The 25,865-nt window shown below is 41.4% G+C and overlaps 2 protein-coding genes across 7 annotated transcripts in view; one reads left to right on the forward strand and one right to left on the reverse strand.

The window, feature by feature from the left end:
• The window catches only part of LOC100120097 (endoplasmic reticulum aminopeptidase 2), a 32,317-nt gene extending 11,868 nt beyond the window's left edge, over nt 1–20,449 (forward strand). Inside the window, exons 2-15 of one of the 4 annotated variants that reach the window (XM_031928879.2) lie at nt 3,171–4,084; nt 8,528–8,680; nt 9,017–9,064; nt 9,583–9,668; nt 11,257–11,353; nt 11,479–11,561; nt 11,652–11,857; nt 12,938–13,136; nt 13,557–13,782; nt 13,860–14,422; nt 14,495–14,726; nt 14,808–15,213; nt 15,303–15,798; nt 15,914–20,449. In XM_031928879.2, coding sequence (XP_031784739.1) covers nt 4,045–4,084; nt 8,528–8,680; nt 9,017–9,064; nt 9,583–9,668; nt 11,257–11,353; nt 11,479–11,561; nt 11,652–11,857; nt 12,938–13,136; nt 13,557–13,782; nt 13,860–14,422; nt 14,495–14,726; nt 14,808–15,213; nt 15,303–15,798; nt 15,914–16,069 — 2,991 coding nt within the window. In that variant the 5' untranslated portion in view covers nt 3,171–4,044 and the 3' untranslated portion in view covers nt 16,070–20,449. The remainder of the gene's footprint in view (nt 1–3,170; nt 4,085–8,527; nt 8,681–9,016; nt 9,065–9,582; nt 9,669–11,256; nt 11,354–11,478; nt 11,562–11,651; nt 11,858–12,937; nt 13,137–13,556; nt 13,783–13,859; nt 14,423–14,494; nt 14,727–14,807; nt 15,214–15,302; nt 15,799–15,913) is intronic. The other 3 variants (XM_016985175.3, XM_008213576.4, XM_008213575.4) reach the window with 3 other exon arrangements.
• Nucleotides 1–25,865, reverse strand: part of LOC100120065 (high affinity copper uptake protein 1-like) — an 80,452-nt gene that overhangs the window by 18,829 nt on the left and 35,758 nt on the right. The window lies entirely within an intron of this gene.

Genomic DNA, 25,865 nt, shown 5'->3' on the forward strand with positions numbered 1-25,865 from the left:
ATAAGTGAAGCTTTCGAAATAGTCTTCTTGCATCCTTACAAATATTATTATCAAAAATAAATGACGCATGAAACACTTAAAAGATAATCCGTATTTCGTATTTGCATATCAAACATTTATACCATCACTTCATTCAAAAGTCGAATTTGCATTATTCTTCGAGCTAATAATTAAAGTCCAGAAATGTATTATGACGGAAATTCACATTGCATCTCACGATATATCGCTCCCTCTTACTCTAAAACTACACGAGTCATCGAGTTATTCGAAAAGCAGTGAAATGAGCCCGAATAACTCCGTCGGGTAAAAAATCAAGTGCGCATAATTCTCCCTAGCATCTCAGTCCCTACAATATACAGGCTTCAAAAGTAAAAAATCAACATCCTCCACATCGCTCGAACCTAAACGCTCCACTCGTTCGCCCACTCACTCATCAAGCCCGCACTTAATTAACCCAGCTCCAGCCCGAGTTATACACAGTCTAGCAATCGAAGCCCCTCGAATAAAGTGCGCCGTCCAACAAAGCAGCAGCAGCATAGTAGCGCAACTAGCCTCTCGAAAGAGAAGCATAAAAAAGAGAAAGGGCGTCATTAAAAAAACCGGCGGCAGCGGCGGTGGCGGGACTCGCTCGAGCGCGCAAATTGGCCCGAATCCCCGTACGACACTTCACTCCGTCGATTATTCGCGTCTTGCTATCTCGCCGAGGGCTAATGCGATCAACCCTTGCCGGCGGAGAAAAACGCCGCGGAAAGAGAAGACGAAGAATAATCAGTAGCGTCGGCGATGCAGCTCTCTCTCTCTATATATATATATATATATACTGTGTGAGAGAGGGGAGAATGGACGCCGATCGATTCGCGATTCATGCACTGCGCCAGCATCCGTTTCTCTCCCATGCGAAATAGGCGAGGGGGTGTTTGCCGGCATTTCGAGGCACCCCCCCCCCTCTCTGCAGCAACCCTGACAATGATTATACGAGTCTTCCTACGGGACGCAGCGAAAATACGCGGTCGAACGTCGAAATTAAGGGGATATACCCCTGCAGGGGTTGTCGACCTCTATCCGACAGAAGGGGCGCTAGGTTACAGAGGTGCGTCTGATTTTGAGGGAACGATTTTTTCGTCCACTGGACGTCGGGCTTTCGTTTGTTTATGGTAAGCAGGCGGAGTGGAGGGTAGAGATTCTGATGGGTTCACGCTGAGTGCTCTCGTGATAAGAATAAAAGAGTTTATGAAAAATCGATGGAGAAAGAGAAAGAGTAAATGGATTACGGTTTTAAAAATAAAAATTTATCTTGGCGATATTGACGAACGATTACATCCAAATTATTCAAGATAACGACTTATTGCGCGAGATCTCAATAGCGAATTTCTCGAGATAACATTATACGCCGACGATTCGCAAGACGTCAATATATGAAAAACAATAAAAAAAACAGCATCAACCAATCCCCGAAACAGAAGCGCAGCAGACGTAATAATTCCTACGACATAATTCCTCACCGGCGACCGAATCCGGCAATTCAATCAACGTCATACTGTTCGCTCTTGGGCTCTCACTATCTGCCTACCTGTACCGCTGCGCCTGCAGCATCAGGCCAAAAACGCAAACTAGCTTATCCACGCGCGATAGCGAGGCACAATATTGTCGGAGGACTCGTTAACAAGTGGAAGCCGTCCCTCCCGTCGTTGCCGGCTCGGATTCCATCTATATCTGTGTGTGTGTACACTGCGCGTGAATTGATCCACGGTATTGCTACCAAATCTGACCGTCACAAAAAAACCACATGGCCATAGTCAACAAAGGAGGAGTTTTCATGTAGCTGTCATAGCGACAGTCATGGCGACAGTAATAATGCCGTGGATCAATTCACGCGCAGTGTACCTTGAAATCGATGACGGCTTGCACCGCCTCGACTTTATCGTCGGATTATACGCGTGCGGAAAACGTGCGCGAACGTGCCGAGATATTTCTACCAGCCGTCGCGCGATGGCGCTGAGGGTCGTGTTTACGAACTGGGGTTGTTTGCGCGCCTGCTACAGGGGATATGGACTTTGAAAAGTTTTTTTCTAGAGGGTGGGATATTCTTGGAGCTCCTTTTTTTCTTTTCTTCGTATACTTTGCGGATTCGAAATTTTATTACAGGTTGCTTTTTGTTACTGTTAAGAGTACGAGGATACTTTTTAATGCTAGCGATTAAAAGAAATTGACGCGTTGACAATCTCAGCTTTTTTGGATTTTAAAGAATTGGCCTTCAAAATTATAGCACTGTTTCGTTTTGTTCTATAGCTGAACTTAAAACTTGTGATTCTCTATCAAAGTAATAAACCATAAAAAATTTCGAAAAAAATTTAAAAACATGCCCTTGACGTTTAAAACAATGCAATTACCAGCAACAATCGCATCTACCAACAGTAGGTCACGCGAGAACACAATCCTGAGACATTATTCCGAAACGTCGGCCAACGTTGCCCATCGTACGCGGAGATCCTCGAGCGACGCTCCGTCGACGGGAAATTTTTCAATTTCCCTCTCCCCGTGCAAATCCCATGGCGTTATCTCGGGCTCCTCGCCCCTCGTCGGTTATCGAGCGAGCGGTCGATTTCGCGGCGGCGTGCTGCGCTTGATGCGCCGCGGACGTCCTTCTCTGACCGTCATACGACGCGTCATCAATAACCACCTGGTGGAGCTTGCAAGCTTTCGAAGTATTTTGAAATCTCGCTCTTCTTGGCAAAAAAATGTGTACGCGAATTCTCGTTTCGAGTGAACACAGCTTGTCACATAGTGAATAGATCTATCAAAGAAACAGTTCTGTTGAGATTCAAGTTTCTAATACAACGCGCCGAAATCGCGCTTAAAACAGCGACTTTCAAACACCGAGAACCGTTAAAAAGCACCGTTTTATTAGACCAGCAAAAGCCCTACCATTCATAAAAAACATGCCACGACTGTAAGCTTGCGGGTCGAATAAGCTGCCCAACTCATACACACAGTCACACAATCGATGGAAACAACACTCGCTCAACAAGCGTCAAGCAGAACCCCCATAACGCACGACTCCCTCGTAACACGCGACGCCTTTCTCTCACCCCTCCGAAAAAATCATCCCCTCGTATCCAGCATCGTCACAAGCTCGGCGTCAATTGACCATCTCTCTCTCTCTCTCGCAGGAAAAAGCGGCGGCTCAATCCTGACCGTCATCTCCGGCTGGGCCAGCAGATGGCGCTTGCAAGCTCTCTCTCTCTCTCTCTCTCTCTCTCTCTCTCTCTCTCTCTCTCCCTCGCGACAAGGATGGCTGCATCGTCGGTTCAGCCCCGAGAGCGAGAGAGCGAGAGAGTAACCCGTAAGCTTCTCTCCCCAAAGCTCATCCGCGGAGAGAAGGGAGGGGGGATCCCCAGTAGTAGCAACTTCGCTCTCGGAAGTTCGCCATTGCTGTGGCAGTCGCTATATAGAGCCACGGCCAGACGCGTCGCGCTGCTGCTGATTCCCCAACGCGCACGACTCCGGCGCAGCCCGTGCACGGATAAATGAAATGCCGACGTCGACGTCACCGCCGAGGCAGCAGCTGCTGAAGCTGCAGAAGCAGCAGGAGCGTCGTCTCTAGGACTCTCGTGGGAGAGCGAGAGCGAGAGTGCCGAGACGGCCGAGAGCAACGCATCCGTCCGCGCGAATCCATCCCTCGGGAGAGAGAGAGAGAGAGAGAAAGAGAGAGAGAGAGAGAGAGGGAGGAAGAGAGCGAGAGAGCGAGAGAGAATCGTCCAGGACTCCCGACCTCGGCACAGCGTGGGAAGTGATAAGGAGGGAGTGAGACAGTCGCGGGAGAAACAGAGAAGGGATCAGAGGTGTGCGTGCGTGCGTGTGCCTGTGCGTGAATGTGCTGAGGCCGCGGCCGCCCGATAAAAGCTGGCTGAGCAGAGGGAGCCCCTCATCAAGATCTCGTATGCCTCGAACGACGGCGAGGTGAAGGGATTCGTCTATCGACGCCCGGAGCCGAGCAGCGCAAGCTCCAGCAAGCAGCGCCAGCAGCCGCCGAACCGCTTCGCGATGAGCGAGCAGGATGTCGACGACGTCGCCTTTCTCACAGGTTACTCGCACGCCAATTCTTTTTTATTTTTCATACTCACTCGCAAAGGTCGCATTTCTTCCGTGTACGTGTGCGCGCGCGTGAGTGTGTGGGGGAGAGAAAGAGCGATGCTCTAAATGGGACGTGCGCAAGGGGGACGCGGCAGCGTGGCGTCTACAGGAGCGCGCTCGTCCGGATCGTCGTGCGGCTGTCTCTAGACAGAATCGATTTGTGTATACGCTACTTGGTAAATTATTATTTATTTAGCCGGCTAGCACTAAAGCGCGATTGGGGACAGTTTCCATGCTCCTCGCTATTATTGCGACCCGACACATGTGCTGCTAACGCTTTTTAGCCGTGGTTGCCATTGTGTTCTCGGAGCGAGAGAGAGAGGGGGGGAGTCGTGAAAACGAGAGCTCTGTGCGTAACCTTTTTCTTTTTCTCGCCCCCTCTCTATTGAGAGTTCAGAAGCACCTACTTGCCAGACGGCTGATATACGGTGTGCTCTTTTGGAAAGGCCTTTTCTGCGAGAATAGCGCGTTGCAGGCGCATTCAGACGCTGCTGAATAATAGCGATAATCTTATTCGTTCGGTTTTAAACCAGTAGGTCTTTTCTTCTCTTATTCTAACATGCTGACGCACGACTCTTTTCTCCAAACGCACGTGATGAGCTACACGGCCGAACGAACAATGTTCACCAAAAGCTTCACGACGATATTCATGCTGGAAAACGTTATACTTTCTCGCGTAATAACTGCTGCGCGGATTCATTAAATCGCAATTAAACCGCACGACTCTGTCGACTCTCTCTCTCTCTCTCTCTCTCTCTCTCTCTCTATCTCTCTCTCTCTCTCTCTCTCTCTGTCTATCCGCACGTCCCAGGTTTTCCGCGGCAGCAATCGAAATCCGCGGTTCGCGCGGTTCCGACAAACAGTTTTCGGTGCGGCGATACTCCGAAGCGAAAATATTTGCCTGCCTCAGCAACTTTTTCGGGTAGTTATTGCGCTGCTTAATTGGCCGCGCGCTAACTGATGGATGCACTTCACTGTAGAAAAACAAACGAGAGCTTTTTCGGCTATGACTAAAAATGCGTTTTGCGTTGATGGTAGTTATTCGGGCTTTGCGAGAGAGTTAAAATTTCTGATAAGCAATAACTCGCCACGCTGAATGTTTAAAGGTTAAAAGGCTTTCAGTAGAATTAGTGTCTATTTGCATCGATAGGGAAAAAAGCTTCCGCCTAGAAGTACACGTGATGAAATTGATAGCTCGTCCTCGTCAGATACATTGTTTGCTATGTATTGGATACCGTCTCTAGTTACGCCGGCGATAGTGTCTGAGTTTGATTACATTTGCTCTCTGTATCGCAGTCCTGATTTGAAATAACTGTACTCGAGGAATAGGAAAAAATCGCTCGATCTTTCTGCATATCTCCCATGCGGTAATTTTCCCTTTAAAGTCCTCTTCCAAACGCGCCATAATCTCTCACAGAACAAAGCTGTATCCTACAGCATTCGCAAGCCCGACATCAAGTGATACGAGTATAGTAACAAATCGGAAGCTTAATTAATTCTAGCGAACAAAAAAGCTCGAACAAAGCTCCCAACTTGACACACGCAGTCCAAGCAGAAGCCGAACAACAATGCCTTGTTGTCCGCGTAGCGGAGAAAATTCCTCGTATCGCATTAATTGTCGCGGTCGGGCGCGCGCGCGAAAACGAGGTCGTCGAACATCAACAACGACACGCGGTCGGTATAGCGCCCCTGCAACTTGTGCGCGACGACGACGACAACGACCCTCTTCTCGACTCTGCCTCTGTATAATGTACAGGCATTCTCCCTCTCGCTTTGTGCACAGTATAGAGAGAGAGAGAGAGAGAGAGAGAGAGAACTGCTCAGCGCGCACAGGCCTTTGCTTCGACGCTCGCGCGCAGAAGGTATTTTCTTTTACATGCGCGCGCGCTGGCCGTTGTTTTACGATATGCCGATGCGTGGACCAGGTTTCCTGTTTTATACCTGCTCCGGGGATTCTTTGACACGCGCGGCGCGGTAGGGCGCGTCCAAGATTGGCCTGATTCTTTACGGATGTAATACCGCTATTCAGCGAGGCTCAGAGCGATGCTTTTATTTATGCTTTCGTATTTCCTGGATGGGGTTTAAACGTTCGAGGTTTACGGACGCCGGTCAATAGCACCCTTGTGAATTGTCGTGGTATGGCAGCTCGAGAAAGTTACGAGTACACGTATCGTATCGGTTTACTTTGATTTTGAATTGGGTTTTCGAAGTAAAAGTAGAGCACGACGTGAACAATTGTTTGACATCATAAAACAGTCAACGTCGTCGACGCAATCCCTACTTATCGAATTCTCCGAACGAGTGATGATCACGCTCTTGCATCAGACCAGTAATTCCACCCGCTCACCGGCGGAAAGGGAGCTTAACGAATCGCCGGAAACAAATCGAACGAACCAGCAGTGCCCCTCGCGTAACCCAAGAACTTCACGCGTCCAACGAACGCTAACGCTTACGGCCTGCTCTAGCCGCACCCCATCTCGTCTCTCCCCCGAAAATAGACACCGTCGCGAGTCGTTCGTGTTCGACCGCCTGGCCCACTTATAACTCTCTCTCTCTCTCTCTCTCTCTCTCTCTCTCTCTCTCTCTCTATCTCTCTCTCTCTCTCTCTCTCTCTCTCTTTCTTCCCCGTGCCCGTGTCTCTTTCTCTCCCGAAGTGTGAGAGAAGCACGTGTGCATAGGGCAGATCAATATACATGGAAGAGCGGGATGCAGAAAGTTTCGATCTTTCGAGATTCGACTGGCAGACGTCGATATTGCCGATGTTTGCATTTTTAATCTGCCGCGTTCCCTTTGAGACGCGCGTCAGATCCCTATCTCACTTTGATACGCCTTACCTCCGATTGATTGCTTTCGAGGGATGTATGTACGCGTATAGAGGGGACGACGGCTTTGTGCTCAACAAAATGCGAATGAATTCGCGCAGGCTTACGCTGCGACGATTACTTTTTCACGCCGCGTCGTAATCGTCGTATACGTCATAGTACATTCTTTCGCAAATTCACAATCCTCCGCATAGAGGGTGAATTTCTTGGACGCGACCCAGCCAGCGCGAAAAAATCCAATTAATATCGTGAAAAGCGCGCTCTTCTCTCCTCCTTTATTCGATTCCGGCTCTCTCGTATACGCAAAGAAAGAAGTGTCGTCTTCTTCAAAAGAATTAATCCGACACTCGGCAGGGAGAGAGAGAGAGAGAGAGAGAGAGAGAGCTCGCGACGTAAACAAAAAACAAAAATGCTCCCGCGCACCTGCTCCCCTTGGGGAGATACGTAACGAGCGCGTGTAGAGCTTAATCGTGAATTTCAGGTCACAAGTTCTCCTCATTGAAAATCAAAGCCGCGTACGGCATTCATTCGCGTTAATAACGTAAATATAGGCGGGCTCGAGCTCTTCTCTCTCGTGTGGGGAATTCATGTGCAGCAGCAGCACTTCCTCGTCGTGTACGTGGAGAATCGAGGTCGAGTGGGGGAGGCGAAAGGGCGCGATACTAAATTTGTTATGAGTTCCACTGCAGCGACGAAGCTTTTGCCCTTTTTTCGCAGCTCTCCTTCGAGTAGGCTTCTGGACGGATGGAAGATTAATTTCGACTTGGGCTTTCCGTTGCGAGCCCGATGTATGCAATATACACGAGAGCTTGCGGTTGGCGCACACAGCCCTTTTGACCATGCAAATTCCACGAGGTCTAACCTCCTTTCTCGACATCGATTTTTTCTCTCTCCCTCTCTCGATTTTATGTTTTTTTATTGCCCAGACACACACATATATACTCACACGCGCCCTATCGACTTTTTCGCGCTCGGCTAGTCGTCGAAATTTACGGCTCGTGGAATTTTTTGCTCGAGACTATACCGATACGAATCTAAATGCAGGAGCCTTCGCGCAAACCAGAATGGTTACATGTTCTGAGTCAATTACCGCGTGTATCGCGTGCATCTTCCGTTCGATCAGCCGCGCGTGTCTCTATGCGTGTGTGTTTACTTATCAGCGAGTGCAGTCAGCCTTGAAATTGTCATTCTGTAGCGAGAGGACGATGGGTTGCAATTTGTGTTTTTATCTCGATTCGGCCAGCAGTGATTAATATTCAAATTAAAAGAGAAAGAAAAAGTTGCTTACGTCGGCTGGATACGTACGGGGGGAATATGAATGTCTTTAATCGCTGAAACGCTTATTCAAATGTTATTCCAGTTATGACTACTCCGACAACAGGTTTCCGTGTCCATCCATCTCTCGATTCGTTTTCGAAACAATGTCGTACGCCCAACGAACCGAACGGACTAATGCACCTCCATTGTCCTGCATTTGAGCTTTTGGACAAACGTTTTTTTTTTAACTATTAATTTGGCCATGAGCAAGGCCAAAACAAAAAAAGCCAACGAAGCTATTTTTACTGTTTCAGGAGAGACAAATCCAGGCCTGCACAAGCGCAACATCTACGAGCAGAACGGCGTGGCCGTGTGCTCGCAAAAGCGGGCGCTCTGCATAGCTACAGTCGTGTTCGCGACTCTATTCGCCATATCACTCATCATCGCCTTCGCGGGACCACAAAATGGTATGACGTGCTGTACAAGCTGTATGTTGAATTGCAGCGAGTCATGACTCGTGTGATTTATCGTTGACCCTTCGTCATTTCTAAACGAGTATTACTATCGGAACGTATGTTCGTGGGAAGTAGAGTTAGCGCGCGCGCTTTCTTTGGGATATAATTTATAATCGGAGGAATCGATACACTTGGTCCGATTATGATTGTCGATATCAGTGGACGCCGCCTTCTGGTTTAAGTAGAACGAGTGCCATGTGGTCAGACGCGTAGTTCATTATGTTGTAATTTTTTTTTCCTCTCCAAGGGAGATTATACTGATGTGTAATGTGTTTGGTGCTTTTCCAGCTCTGAGCAGAAGTTTCAACCAACGATTTTTGCAATATTTCCATCATGGTACGATGAATTTATTTATTTTTTTATTTATAATTTTTTTTTCTCTCTGCCTTCGAAATTCTCTTGAACACGAATACTTTGCGGGACAACCGTAGGACAGTCAATATAGAAAATTCATTAAATTCATTAATTAGAGAAACAAATGTTTGTTCGATGACTGAAGGGTTACGATAATCATATCAGCAATGAATTATGCCAAGCTTCGCTCGTAACACAACGTAAGAGCAGTCGCACTCGAATTCTATGTGAACGGCCAATAAATCAGGAGCAAAAATGCATAAACAACGATCTCGAGAGAGAGAGAGCTCTGACTCGATATATCCCCTGAGAACGTCCCCAGCGCGAAATTAGCATCGCGAAGCGCATCAAAGTGAGTTACTACACTTACTCGTGCGCGACACGCGAATAATGGCATAATTAATTGCTGCATTCGTAATCCGACTGCTACTACTACCACCGCTACTACTACCACCACTGAGAGCCAGACTGAGAATAATTAATTGACTTTTCTAATAAAGACTGCCCTTGCGCTGGAGAAAAGCCAGCGAACTTGGAAATCGAAGAGGACGAGGAAAGCAGCGAGCCGCTTGCGACCAACGGCCAGGTTTGTATACGCTGTTTACCAAGTTTATGCACGTTTCTCTCCCTCCCGCACACAACCTTCCTCTCGTGTTATTTTTTGCATAGGGTGACGAGCCGCCACTTGTTTATTTTACTCTCGTATGATCGACCCTGTGATCGTTTTTTTTCTATTCGCATTGATCAAATTTCAATTATTTTGCTGTACGCTTCGCTTTTTGCATTTCTCGCTGACGTTCATCGCGAAACGTGTAATTACAGGCTTCCGTTCTGATTGCGATTTTTTATCAGGATTTTATGCATACGTTTCATTTTGAATTTAATCCACACAGTTCAATCAAAATATTCGCTTGGGCTTGAAAGCTGCACCGGATGTATGCGAATGATATTTTTGAACAAAAACTCGTACGTTCAGGTTCACAGCTTCGAAGCCATCAAATATAATTGTCGAATGCATCGCCGAGGTTTGTTTTTTCGGTATGACAGCTGACGTTCGCTTCAAACTTTTGAAACAACCTTAGAAACGAACTCTAACACAAACATGATAATATCATGATAATAACTAATTTAAGTTTGTTTGATACTTTTATGAACATTCTAAAGTCGGGCGGATCGTTAAAAATAACTATATCCGCGACGAAATTACTCGGCCCTTTTAATTCAGATTCCTTTGATTAAAGTCACGCGCGATCTTTGGAGAGATATTCCAGCGCGGCGTGAGGCCAGAATTAATTAAAACTTGGCGAAAAACCTCAATTTGAAATCCAATTTTGCTTTTGATCTTGATTTTCGAAGGTCTACGCGTTTTCGTTATACAGTGAAGCCACTCCGTTTTAACTGTAAAGCAAAACTTTAGTTCTTCCAAACATCCATTCTGACAATAATTTGTCTCGTGCAGCAGATCCATCTCGGTACGTTGAATCGCTCAACGAACAAAACAATCTTTTAAACTTGACTTGGATAATTCGATCAACTCGTCGGTGGCCTCTCTTGCATGGGTACTGTATACACAAGCTCGTTTCGCCAACCGATAACTCGACACTTGTTCAGCCGAGCCATCGTCAATCGAGCGTGTGTGCATTATACCTGGTCGAAGCCGGCGGATTACACGACTGACGAGCTCCGCTCCGGCACTCGAGCGCTGAAAGTCTTCTTCGCGCTCGGCGCAACCACTCGCCGGGAAATCAATCGCCCGGCGCTCGGCACTGTAGACTTAAAAACTCCAGCCCCACAGAGGGAAGGCTGCAGGGGACACTTAAGCCTTCCCTTTGTTCGCGCGTTCGTGGCTTAATTGCCGGTTGGTCCGGGTGTTTTTGCGACTATGATTGGCTGATTCAACTCTGGTGGCTTTGAGGCAATATGAGACTCGGGATTGAATAAGTTTCGAGAGGCTTTTTGGGATGAAAAGGCTGGATGCTCAAGCTGTTTGAGGTCTGAGCATGCTTGCTTGATGAATCTTTTGATTTGAACTGTACTGAATACTTTTTCACCGGTCTGAAGTTGAAGTCGAAGCATAGGATACGTTAGTTTTTTTTATATACTTAGCTACTACGGCAATATTTTTTTCTTAGCGATTATACACACTCACATGTAAACTTTCTTTATTTTCACAGATCTTTCCATGGGACAACGTCAGATTACCAAATTTCGCACATCCGACGCGGTATAATATCACAATCCATCCAAATCTCACGACGCTGGAAGTCAAAGGTAAACGTCGTTTGCATAATAATAACTCTCTTTCGCAACTTCGCTCTGCTGCACTTAACAGACACACACGCCCGCGCGCGCACACGTTTACCAAATGTTTGACTAACTTCTCTTTGTCTTGACAGGACAAGTCACGATCGAGTTTTACGTCGACCGAGAGACCAATTTTATCGTCTTCCATAGCAAAAACTTGACAATAAACGAAAAGGTAAATCTGCTCAACGAGCTGTATAATCGTCTCGAGTTAACGCCAAGAAAATAATATTCGACCCCACCCTCTTTTGTCTGGCTTCTATAGATGGTACAGGATCGCAAGGGTCACAGATTAAAGATCGCGAAGCTGCTCGAATATCCCAAGCATCAGCAGCTTTACCTCGAGCTCGAGGAGAGCAAGTTTCGAAAGAGGGGGAACTACACGGTACACTTGAGGTTCATCTCGAAGCTGAAGAACGAGCTCGAGGGCTTCTATCTCAGCAGTTACGTCAACGCCAATGGCGAAAAAAGGTACTAAACCATTACGTGATATCATAATGTGTTAACTTGTGCAATAAATGTATAATATGTATAATATGTATATATCATCAATATTATAACATCAGTCATTTTAGATAGTCAGTTATCGTTGCATGTTTTTTTATTTCAAACTAGTTTAGTTTTCAGTTATTATTACTACTTTCCTTTTATTAAAGATTAGGTTGTTAATTTAGTCCACACCCGTAGAAAAAAGTTTGATTTAAAATGTACTCCTGAACATTTTAGTAGAATGGGTCTTTGACCAGCTAGAGAATAATGAATTCCGCATTAAATTCCACCAGTACATTCTATAATTATTTATGTAGTTGCTATATTCGCAGCTGGGAAAACAATAGAATGTGTAAATAGTACCTCAAATATCTCCCAAAATCAAATCTTCAACGATTATCAACGATACTTAATCCTGATTTGTATAAAAGACTCGGTAGTTTCTATTTGTCTTATCGGACACATGGATATAGTCGATAGGTATAGTCCAGAATTTCTATCATAAAACTATTTGATTACTCTTTATTGCGCAGGTCGTACAGTACACTTTTTATAGATTAACAGCATTGAACTGTATAGGTAAATACAGTTAGAGAAAAATACAATCGATAGAACGTATAGAGCTAACCTAGTTACTATAGCTGGCGATAAAAGACATTTAATTCTCGCTACCATTTCCATGTATATAGTACGTAATAACACATCGATCAATCTTAAATAACATAATTCCCACACCTTATAATCTTAGTAAACTACAAACTTTTTTATAATTATAAGCGAACCAAAAAATTTTTCATTTTGTTGTTTTCTATTACAAATATGCGTATACTATATAGATGTTCTCGCTTCAGTTATATTATCAATAGTGTACAATAATAGACTGTAGTTTGCATGCTATTCATCACAATCGCCACGTCACTTCAATCATTTCCATTTCATTTTCACATTATAACGTACGTCTTATTATTTTCTGGTAATATAGGTATCTAAAAAGTTGCGATGTTGTTGGTATTGTGTCATAACTCATAACTCACAAAGAAAACCTTTTAATGTGTGTAAAAGCTTTTTCAACGGTCATAGGTACCTGGCAACGACGCACTTCGAGCCGACGTACGCACGCTCGGCTTTTCCCTGCTTCGACGAGCCTCAGTATAAGGCCAAATTCAAGGTGTCCATATTCCGGGACCGTTTCCATATCGCTCTCTGCAACATGCCGGTGGTCAACACGGAAGATGCGGGTTTCTATATGGGCACGGGACTCGTGAGTAGAGAACTTTCATTTAGGAACAGAGAAACGTACATGTGTCTGTCAAAGAGCACGTTTCATGTTGTTTATCGTCGCCTTTTCTTTCGAAGCGAATATGCTTCTCTGTACTTTATTCGTGTATTTGTTCTTTTCATTCTTATTACAACTTCGTAGTGGAACACGTTTTTCGCACTATATTTCAGCAGATACTGCACGAAAATTTCTTCTTTGCTCTCAAATCGATACAAGTAATGACTCGAAATCAAATAAACATTTTGAGTCGTGAGATCTTTCTGCATGTACAATTGACTTGCGCGAAACGAAAAGAGATTCTCTCGTGAGAACCGACATTCACGCAAACGAATATCCGACAATCGGACGCGACCCCGTGCCTACATTACGCTAGCCTCACGATAGTCGACAAACTTGTCTCAGCTGCGCGACGACTTCCAAGAGTCCGTGGAGATGTCGACGTACCTCGTGGCCTTCGTCGTCTGCGACTTCAAGCGAGTCTCTCAGATGACGAGGCGCAACGTCAGTGTGAGTGTCTACGCGGCCGAGACGATGCTGCCGCAGGCCAACTACTCCGTCAGGACAGCAGCCAGGACAATGGACTACTTCGAATCGTTCTTCGGAGTTCAGTATCCACTGCCTAAGTTAGGTAGGTCTCGATGAAGAGAATTTACTCAATTTACATAATCAGTGCGCGCAAATGACTAACAACTTTGACTCTTCCAGATTTAATAGCCATTCCGGACTTCGCTGCCGGAGCCATGGAAAACTGGGGCCTGATAACTTACCGCGAGACATCGATCCTGTACGATCCCAGCGAGACGTCGACCGCAGCCCACGAGTGGGTAGCCGTCGTGATCGCCCACGAACTAGCCCATCAATGGTTCGGAAACCTTGTTACCATGAAGTGGTGGAACGACTTGTGGCTGAACGAGGGCGCCGCCAGCTACTTTGAATACAAGGGTGTCAACTTCATCTCGCCCGAATGGAGCATGATGGACCAGTTTATCCTGGACAAGATTCAGCCTGCCCTGGACCTGGATGCGCTCGCCAGCAGTCATCCCATCAGCGTTCCTGTGAAAGATCCGTCTGAGATCGAGGCAATCTTCGACACCATCAGTTACAACAAGGGTGCCTCGATACTGTACATGTTGGAAGGATTCCTATGCGAGGACGTGCTCAAAGCTGGGCTCAATGATTACCTGGGCATGCATGCTTATGGTAACGCCGATACCAATGACCTGTGGTCCGTGTTTACGAAGCATGTCAATCGAACGTTCGATGTCAAGGTAAGATATCACTGAGTTTTAGTTTAACTTGTTGCAATCAAATATACATTACATGAACACGTTCATTCGTAGGCCATAATGGACACGTGGACGAAGCAAACAGGTTTCCCTCTGATAACAATCTCAAGAGAGGGTAACATAATCACGGCGTCGCAGAAGCGATTCCTGGTATCGCCTCATGAGAACGATACCGAACTACATATACCCAAATCGCCGTTCAACTACAGATGGTACGTGCCTCTGAGTTATTACACTAGCAAGGAACCGAAGGACGTCCAGAATGTTTGGATGAACATGTCCGATGGTAATTACTTAATTCATTCTTTGGCCTTTTGCATAATTTGAGATAAAAGCCAACTTTGCACACAATCGAACTTTTTTACAGTAACTTTTGAAATTCCGGCCGACGTGGAGTACATCAAGTGCAACGTCAATCAGACGGGTTTCTACCGAGTTTCGTATCCAGATGACATGTGGTCCGCGATAATCAATACCCTTCTCAAAGACCACACCAAGTTCAGTCCAGCTGACCGAGCAAATCTCATCGACGACGCGTTCACGCTGTGCAAGGCCGGTGAACTTAATGCCTCGATACCACTGCAACTATCCCTCTATCTACTGAATGAGAGAGATTACGTGCCCTGGGCAACGGCTCTCAACTACCTCCACTCGTGGAAAGAAAAGCTGAGCGAGAGCTCGGCGTACAAACGTTACATCATATTTTTGAAGATGTTACTCGCACCCGTTACCAAATATGTCGGATGGAGCGACGATGGATCCCACTTAAAAAAGTAAGTTCCATGAATGGTAAACTATCGATCAAACTCAGTATACGTGTACTGTTAGAAAGTTGAGAATAACAATTTGATTCTCTTCACAGATTACTACGAATCTCAGTACTGCAGTCAGCGGTAGACCTGCAACTGGACGAGGTGGTGAAACCAGCCAAGAGTCTCTTCGACGACTGGATGCTGCGCAAAAAGAGTATAGCTCCCAACATCCGCGATGTGGTGTATGCCGCGGGTGTGAAGTTTGGTAGTCAGGATGAGTGGAACTATTGCTGGGATACATATCGAAATACTCTCTATCCCAGTGAGAAGCGTATAATGCTTCAGGCGCTAGGAGCGACGACGGATCCCTGGCTCTTGCAGCGATACTTGCTGCAAACTCTCGATAGGGATCAGGTCAGGCCGCAAGATGTCGAAGCGGTGATAGCAGCGGTTGCCAGAAATTCCGAGGGCAAGCTGTTAGCCTGGAGGCATCTCAAAGCTCACTGGCCTCATATTCAGGGTCTGTTTGGTAATGGATCGCTGACGATGGGTGGACTGATACAAGTTGTCACCTCCGACTTCTTCACCGAGTACGATTACCATGAGGTATGAAACAAACATATCTATCAAATTATTGATGAATCAATGATTCGAAACATTTTGTCTAAATAGAACGACCATACAATTTGGCTGCGTACATTACGATCGAATTACTTTTTAGGTAAAAGCGTTCTTCAAAGACATTGATGTGGGAAGTGGTCAAAGGATGCTTGATCAAAGTCTGGAAACTATAAAGTTCAACATCCATTGGGTGAAGGAAAACGCGGAAACGATAGACGAATGGTTGATCGACTTTTTGAATAAAAAGGCGAGTTAATCGAGGTAAATCTTTTACTTCCGAGATCGAGCAGAAAATGAATCGCGATAAGCTCCAGATACGTAAATCATTTCTGTTATTTACGCATTTTTTGCATCGGAACGTTTTTTACGTGTAACGAATGATCGTAGCATCGTATAAATCAATTTACTTTAGATCCTTTTTACGTACTATGTATAATATTTATTGTATAATCAATTCAATTTTTCGAGACAGAACTCAAATTTCTATATAATAATAATTTGAGACTCTTTGCGTTCCGAAGAAGTTATACTACGTAGCGAAATGCATCTAAATGTCATGCGATCGACCAATTAACGTTAAGTTGATTTCGAGGACGGAACGTGAACGCGATAATCATTTTTCCGAGTTATTCCGAAAATTTCATACGTAATCATGAGAATGAAATGGAAAATTAAAAAAAAAAAACGACTGATGCATACGTGCTGATTGCGAGCAAGCGAAGATAAAAAGAGGATCAATCGCGCGTTTATAAAGCGAGTATTCGAGTAGCATATCAAAGTGGGAAGAGGGACCCAGGGCAAGAAATTCGCTGACTTCTCGTCTTGAAGAGGCGTCGTTGAGTCAGGTCGCAAATCTGGGGGTTAAGCAAACAAAAGTGTAAAGGCATGAGTTTTTTTTAAGATCTAGTACGACACAAATAGGATATTTTACTACGCTGAGTCTTGAAGTGCGGATGTCGATGGTGATGATTACAATTATAATTATAAAGGCGATGACGGCGATGATGGTGATGGTGATCTAGATTTAGATAATTATATGAACGTAGCTTTGTGCGGTGTGCATTAATGTGTGTGAATTTAAAAGAAAAAAAGATGTCTCAGACGCCCGTAACAGTATAATAGCGCCCAAGAAGGAATTTTTTCAAGCGGTTGCATATATTATATAAATATACATCTTTCTCGTTCCTTGTACCTCATGATTGATATACGGTTACTTAGAAACCTTCTTTTTTAATTTTTATACGTGCATTTAAATATAAAACGACACCAAAATTTTCAGTCTCTTCAATCCGATCCACATCTATGATACAAGTATATAACATAATATACTAATTCAAATTTCTTAACAATATATTTTCATTTTTGTTAGAGATGTAGGGTATTTTTAAAATTTTTACTAACTTTTTATAAGATTTCTTAAATTTGTAATGGAGTTACGCAAAGTACGAGGATAAATACAAAATTCTATTTCTGTGATTTCGCACAATTGATATATAGACGTACGTTAATTTTCTTATACCTATATTATTCCTTCTCAAATTGAATAAATTCGAATCGCGAGTTGATTGATATACCTAGAAAATTAATTAATAGATTTTTTAAAGATAAGCATCTATAAACTCAGACACAGTGATTTCTCGCAAGACCTAATCCGTTCCTTATTCAAACACCTGCCAATACAACAAAGTACTTCAACACCAAAGTTATTCTTAACGATATTATTAAAAACCGTTGACGATTCAATATACAATCATTTATATAATAGTTGTACATGTATTAATCTAATAACGTACTAATTACTTTTTTCAATGAATACTCGCTATAACTCAGTGCAGTATCCGTTTTCGCTTTAGCTGAAAGTATACATAGAAATCGCATGTTTGGATCGAAAAAAAGTTCTTCTTGTGGCCGCCGCGATGTAAAGATATTGTAGAGGAAAACGTGCGAATCCTATGTCAATGAAAGAAACTAATTCCTGCCCCCGTCCGCTTTGTGAAAAAAATTAAATTATGTACTTAAAATATAAAAACGCGGAATATTTATTGTAAAGCGATATGCTACGTCTCTTTTTGATACGATTTCTTCTTGTATTATCTCTTTAACACTGCTTATTAACTACAGAAGCTATTTGCTATTGAATTTATAAAATGAAAAAATGTGAATTACTCGTACGATTTTCGATACATATGGGGAATCGCCAATCAACTGAGAATTCAAAACACCGCTCAAAAGCGAATTCGAGAAAGAACGGGATATTCTTTTTTTCAAATGCATTTAAACGCAAGATAACAATTTCCTACACAGACTTCGACGCATATTGGACACAAAGATGGAAAAAATTTTTCGCACTGTAAATATAGGTGAGAAACTTATACCGTGCATCGAAGTGAAATTTATAATGGAATAATCGTCAGCAACGTTTCAGAAGTCGAACGTTTTAACGTGAAGATTGCTTTTTTGTCCGAGTCTTTTCATTAATAGCTCCTTGAAAAAAAGAAATGCAAAATATTAATAACGGTGGTATGTTTTCGTACGAGCATGCAGGTTTCATCACTAAAAACGTTGCACATGATCGAGGCGAAGAAATTTAAATAAAATAGAAAACATGAAAGAAAAATCTTGCGGAAGCTGAAGAGATTTTCTTTCCTCGAAGCTTCCAACTCTCTTACAAACACACAATCCCACACCCGTATACACGCATGACCTGACGTCGAATCTGTAGATTTTGATATACGCTCCCGAGAACAAAAAAAATACTGCGAATTAATGAATCGACGCACACAAGATAACTGAAGTAAGGGAAAAAAGAAAGAAAGAAAAAAGTATAAAAAAAAAGATAATGTAATCTCTACCTTAAACATTTGTAAATAGCCTATTTTTTCACTGAACAAAATAATAAGAAAAAATTCCTCATTGAAAATCGTTGATTGCGAGTGCGCGAGTGTAGATGATTATATAACGGCATACATGTGCGGCGAGGTAGATATATCGAAGGCAATGCGATATGCTATAATTATAATCGAATCGAGGTGTATATCGATTGGCCTACTATTACGGCGACTATTGTAATTAATTAAATGTATACAATACAAGTTTACGGTGCACGAGAAGCTCGATGAGAGATGACGTGGAAAAAAAATCAATTTTCCGTAAACCTTGTAATGTGATGGGGGCTCTAACTTTATATGAATTGTTTTGTTCATACTCGAGGTGCCGCTGCCACCATTACCGCGATTTAGAATCTCAACATTTTGTAAACTTATTTTATGATTCCTTCGTTGCTTTTTTTTTCTTACTTCCTCGCGCGTTCGTTTATATGTTATATGTGTATGTTGAACTTTTTTATGTTTTTTGTTTGTTTGTTAACAAGACGCGACTTTGAACAGTGCTTTTGTTTGTTGAGAAAAAAGATTAATTCCTATTCTATATATGGTATGTTAATTTTTACAACAATGATGGCTGATGATTCGAAATTCCAAACAGTAAATAAAACAAAAAGCACTGTTTCGAAATTAATGAAAAACTGCCATAAGTTATGCTTTTCTGTGAATAGTAATGATTATGTGCGTTTGATCTTTAAGAGATCAGAGGATACTAAAACATTGTCATACCAAATCCCTCATTTACTATTTTGTAATCTAAATCGTACATAATAAAGTAGTCAAGAATGATGAGAAACAATATAAAGAGAAAAGAGTCGATTTTCAATGTTCGATGCCAAAACACTGTCGTATTTTATTGAATCTAGACTAAATTTCATAATTTGTCGTTTAATCAAATCAATCAACCGCCGCGGAAAGAAATGGAAAATTCGGCTGTCTTTATACATTTTTTGCTCAAGTTTAGTCAGAGTCGAGTGCGGATGTAATATTGCAAAATTGGAGAGGGAAACCAAAAAATGCGGATATTCACACGTTAAGACTGGACACCAGAGTAAGAGTTGATTATTATATATATTATGAATTATAGTAGACGTATATATATATATATATATATATATATATATATATATATATATATGTATGTATTTTGTGCAATCATGAAACGGAGCGAAGGGTTCTGCGCATTAACTACAGTATACATATTAAGTAAGCTGGATAAAGAAAGAATGGCGTAACCGAGCGTAAATGTCGGACGTTCAACTTTTTTTTCTTTTAGAAACACTAGAATAATCTTTTTTCATGATTTATTATCCTTACCACGATTAGGCATATATAATCGTAGGCGATAATATGAGTCTAAACAACTAATAATTTTCTTCAAAACGTATAACCTTGAGAGTATTTCAGAATTCTAAAAGAACGTTCGACACTTTAAAGCCGGGCGTTAATGGAAGGAAAATGGCTCCGAGAATGTAGCGCCATCTCTCGCATTAGTTACGCAACTTCTAATTAAACACTGTGAAAAAAATACATACCTAAAAAGGTATAACAAAATGTCGAAGTGATGGCTGATGCTCTCTATATAGTATAACGTTGTCATAGATATTTTGTTGTATGAAAGAAAAGTTAAAAAAAACTGAATATAAAACAGAAACTCTAATAAACGAAGAAAAACATTTAAAAAAATGAACAGTGCTAACCAAGACATGTACAAGCGTACAAATTAAATATATATAGATTATATGTTTAAAGTATAAAGAAGAAATATTTATTGTTGTTGAAACCTTCATCTTTATTCTCCTTCCTCTAAATTGATTATTGCATGCAAAACTCGAAACGAATTATGAAATAATTTAGAATGTTTTTTATTAGCTACTCAATATATTGATTTTTATTTTGTATGTAAATACACAGTTGTTTTATTCAAATTGTCATTACACGTATCGGAAAAGTGAAGTCTAGTTTCTTTTATTACGTCTAGGTAAGAGTACACGTGATTTATATAATTTTTGCTGCGTATAAAACTAATGCAAACGAACAAATACTCTAGATATGGATATGCAAACTCACATTATAACTGCAAACATTCAATTTAAAAATAACTTATCATTTGTTTGTATGCGATACAATATATTCAATACAAAGAGTAAAACAAGCCAAACTATGCCCAAGAATTATCAAGTACAACAATTTTATCCCAGATATGCTTTCTTTTAGATCTTGGTCTGTTTTATCCCTTGACATTTCTCGTCGATAATACTTTCGATAATCTTTCCAGGTATGCTGCATAGCTGATTCTCTGATTCTCTGCATGATCTTATCAAATTTTCCCACATAAGGTGATGCTTTTGGATAAAAATATCCTCTCATTACTTCTGCGAAAACGTATCTGGACGATTTCATAATTAATGAATTGTTTGCGTTACTAGTGATCTCTTCGGCAGTCTCTTTCGGCAACAAACACATGCGAGCTTGTCGTTGACTGAGCATTTGTATGCAATCTGCATAAGTTGAATCTTCTACAAAAAATTTTTTATTTTTCGCAAGGGCTTCATTGCCGTCAATTACTATATTGAAAAATGCCTCAGGAACATATATCGGAAGGTTAGATTGTATAATATCATCCATCGTGTTAAAGGATATTTCATTATTCACCAATTGAAATGAAAACAAATCTGTGAAAATCTTACTGAAATATTGGACTGAAACCAATATAATACTCAAAAAAACAACTCTTTCGCGAAATCTTACGGGAATTTTTGTTAATGATGAATTTAAAAGAAGACTGAATATACTGGCGTAATTCCAATAACTCTTATCAAATTGAAGTACGTAAATAAAAAGAAAAACCATCATAATAATAGCGAAGATGACCAAAGCGTTATAAAATATAGATGTAGTAAATTTCATGTAGCTGATTTGTATTACAGGTGCTAAACCTGTAATTTTCATAAAATCGGCAATGAATCCAAATTCAAGTCCAATAGTGTATTTGGAGAATGGAAAGGGTGTTGACAACACATCTACATTTTCAGTTAACATTTGTTCTTGAGCAAACTTCAAGAAGCCGTCCGTATCTTTTGCATTAAGATTTGTAACCAATTTCAAAGTAAAATTAAAATGCTCCGACAGTACTTCTAAGATCGCAAAGTAGATTCCAGTTATTGAATCTATCAAACCGTCTTGGCTTCGTGATAAATTAATATATGGTGGCGAAATAAAAAAGAAAATCTTTATAAAATGGCCATTCATATTCTGCAGTTTATCCGGAAATAGAACAATATTTTCACTTAATAGCTCTGAGCTACAATTTCCAAAAAAATTATTATAATAGTGGATAGAATTATCAGTTAGTTTTGATAAATTAACTATTGTGAGATCTAAAAATTTTTTTGACCATCCATTTTGAAGGATTTTTGTGAAAACGTCTTTTGCTCGATGGTTTTCCGCACAAGTTATAATCAAACAACGCGAACGCCTCAAAACTGGTGACAGTTGACTAATAAAGTCAAAAATATCCTCTAGCGCAAGTGAATAAACTGACTTTGGTGGACAATGATGTATCAAATATAATGTACCCTCTGTAGACGTTGTATTATAATATTGCATAACTGTTATTTCGTTGTAGCTTGAAGGGTCAATTAAAACTGACGGGACAACCTGACTGATACTTTTGTAAAAAATGTCTTCATTTGTTTGAAATTTTCTTGAAGAACTCTTTAGGATAATAACTTGATGTAAATCAAACTGCTGTATTTTTTTAATTAAAATTTCCATATATGTTTTGCCAAATACTATTTTTTGAATACAAAAAATTAAAACAAATAAAAATATTTTACTCAACAGCATTCTGCAGAATGAAGTGTACGAGTTTGTTCTCAAGCTTTCTTTTCAAAGCTTTATTCAACACTAATACTGATTTTAAATAAATTTCTAACCTTGGATGCATCTATTTTTTATTGCAGTACATTAAGAGTTTACTACTTTGGTACATTATTATATAAGCTATGAGTTATTTATGACAAGATTTTACGTTACAATATTTAATAACGGCAAACCATCGAGTTCCTGCATATTCTTAAAATTACTTTTACTGTTTTAAATTATGTATTTGGTTATCTATGATATTCATAAACGAGCTTCGATTTTTATTAAATCGAAACTTAACTTACTTTATTTGTTTACGCTTACTTCTCATTGTGATTGATCTAACTAAATTTATTTGCAATATTTTTTGCAAAATGTCATTTCACTTTTATTATACAAAATAATACAAACTTCACAGCTTAGTAAATATTACAAGTTTCTGACATTGTACGAATACAAACTTATTTTTCCTTTTTGCTTTAATTCTAACAAAATAAATGCAACACCATACAAATATATTCGCATCATTTTCGTATCTTACGGTTAAGGAATTCACATAATTTTATTTTTGTGAAATATCGCCTTATGTTTTATTTTATAACTCTGCTAGCTGATTTGCGACCTATCTCACGACTGTCTGAATGCTCCAAGTTACAGGAGATAATCCAAGCAGACCAGCTAATAAGTTACCTTGAGGAGCATAATCTCCTAACTCCCCGTCAAGCAGGTTTTCGAGCAGGGCACAGCACCCAGACAGCCTTACTGGGGGTCTTGGACGATATTCGACTGTCAATGGACGATTCGCAGTACACAATTCTCGTCCTTTTCGACTTTTCAAAGGCATTCGACAGAATCCCCCACCAACTCTTGATTCACAAACTCCGCTCTCTAGATGTAACCGATCACACGCCCCACGTGGAAAAGATTTATCCATTCTGTATAAAGATTGTATACTAGAGCCTGTATACAGACTGTATACAAAAAATGATTGTATACAGCCTGTATACAGCCTGTATAGGATTTTCGCAAAAATTTATTCTGAAGCCATTTTATATATAGATTGTATACAGTCTGTATAAATCTTATAGCCTCGGTATTTTTATAATTTAGATACAGTTTTCACAATTCGAAAAGAGAGATTTGGTGGTTGGGAGTAACTGGCTCGCATACTGATGAGATTGAAATACCTTTCAGTTCTATTTGCATGAATAACAATTTGTTGAACAATAGCAAAAAGTTTGCAATCTATCGATACAAAATATAATATTGTACCAAATAAAGTCCTATTCCAATAAATATGAAAATTATTTCTAACTTTTTGACGATGATACAATTTTGACGTAAATATAGTTTTACCAATTTTTAAAGGGGAAACATGATTTTAAAGGTGCACATTAATAGTGAAAACCTAACCCTACACATGTATGCTCTCGTACATGACAGTATGTACAGCATTGTGTACTGACTGACTTTGTATTATTCAAGTACAATTACTGTGTCAAAAGTGTCATCGATGCACTCAAAGTCACCAATGATGAGGTTTGCACAGGTATTTCAATCTCATCAGTATGCGAGCCACATACTCCCAACCACCAAATCTCTCATAATCACGGTAAATCCATATTGTTACAACATTTTTTTTTTTTTTACATGGCATTTGGAACCCGAAAGTTCATCGCCTCATCTACGCAAGCCTTCCATGCTGCCCTATCTTGTGTCAACCCCACCCAAGATGCACCTCTCCGATCGACACCCACCCGTCCTATTTCTACTAGATCCGCTTTTACGTTATCCTCCCATCTACGTCTAGGTCTACCTAGAGGTCGCGTTACCATCGGCCTGCCCTTCATGACACGCGCTGCCGTACGGTCGTCTCCCATTCTCGCTACGTGCCCTGCCCATCCCAATCTGCGCGATTTTATTATTCTGTTAATATTTGGTGACGCGTACAGATTGTGTAACTCATCATTGTGTAGTCTCCTCCATTCCCTGGTTTCCTCATCTTTCTTCGGCCCGTATATTTTTCGCAAGACTTTATTTTCAAATACCCTAAAACGGTTGTCCGCCTGCTTAGTGAGAGCCCACGTTTCGCACCCGTACAGAACCACCGGCAGTATTATTGTCCTGTATATTCTTATTTTAACGTTTTTAGACAACAGCCTCGACTTAAGTAAATTACTCACGGCGTAGAAGCAAGCATTACCCGAATGGAGTCTCTTATTTATTTCGACATTAATCTCGTTTCTATCATTTATGGTCGTACCCAGATACCTGAATTCGCTACCCTTTTCAAAAGTAAAATTCCCAACTCTGAGATCTTCCTCCCCTCTGCAGATGCCTAGCTTATCCACAATCATGTACTTTGTTTTTGATTCACTCACTTCTAACCCTGTATACTCCACCGCTTTTATGAGGATTTCCGCGTTTCATGCTACCGTTTCCCTACAATCCCCCAGTATATCCAAATCATCTGCGTAGCCTAGTATCTCCGTTGTTCCATTAAGCGTTGCGCCCAGCTGGCTAACCTGCATTTTTCTAACGGCATACTCTAACGTTAAGTTGAACAGTACCGTAGAGAGCCCATCCCCTTGTTTTAAACCATCGCGTATCATGAAGGGTTCTGATACATTACCGCCTACTCGGACCGTTCCCGTGCTTCCGTTCAGACATATTTGAATTAATCTCACGAGTTTTTTCGGTACACCGAGAAGTACTAGAATTTGATACATTTTGCTTCGCTTAATAGAGTCGTACGCTTTTTTAAAATCTATAAATAGTTGGTATATGGTTTCGCAAAATTCCCACTTTTTCTCTAACAATTGTCTTATGGTAAACATTTGATCGCTCGTCGATCTGTTGCGCCGAAATCCGCACTGATAATCACCTACTATATCTTCCGCGAATGGAGTAAGTCTAGCTTGTATTGCGTTTGACAGAACTTTGTAGCACGTTGCTAAAAGTGAAATACCCCTATAGTTATTGCAGTCTGTCTTATCCCCCTTTTTAAAAATCGGTATAATGAGATTCCTTCCAATTTTCGGGTATTGTTTCATTTTTCCAGATGGCACATACTAGTTTATAGATTTTGAAAGTGAGCTCAACGTCCCCATATTTGAGTAACTCAGCTGGTATAGAGTCATTTCCCGCGGCTTTATTATTTTTTAGTTTTTTAATCGCGGCCTCTACTTCTTGGTAGCTCGGTTCCTCCACGTGGGGTTCAGCAATGTTAATTTCGTCCCCTTATTCTTCGCTATTTTCGTGCACGTTTAATAATTGATCGAAATAATTTTTCCACAGCGACAG

The sequence above is a fragment of the Nasonia vitripennis genome, chromosome 4 (genome assembly GCF_009193385.2).
Source record: "Nasonia vitripennis strain AsymCx chromosome 4, Nvit_psr_1.1, whole genome shotgun sequence".
NCBI classification, from domain to species: domain Eukaryota; kingdom Metazoa; phylum Arthropoda; class Insecta; order Hymenoptera; family Pteromalidae; genus Nasonia; species Nasonia vitripennis.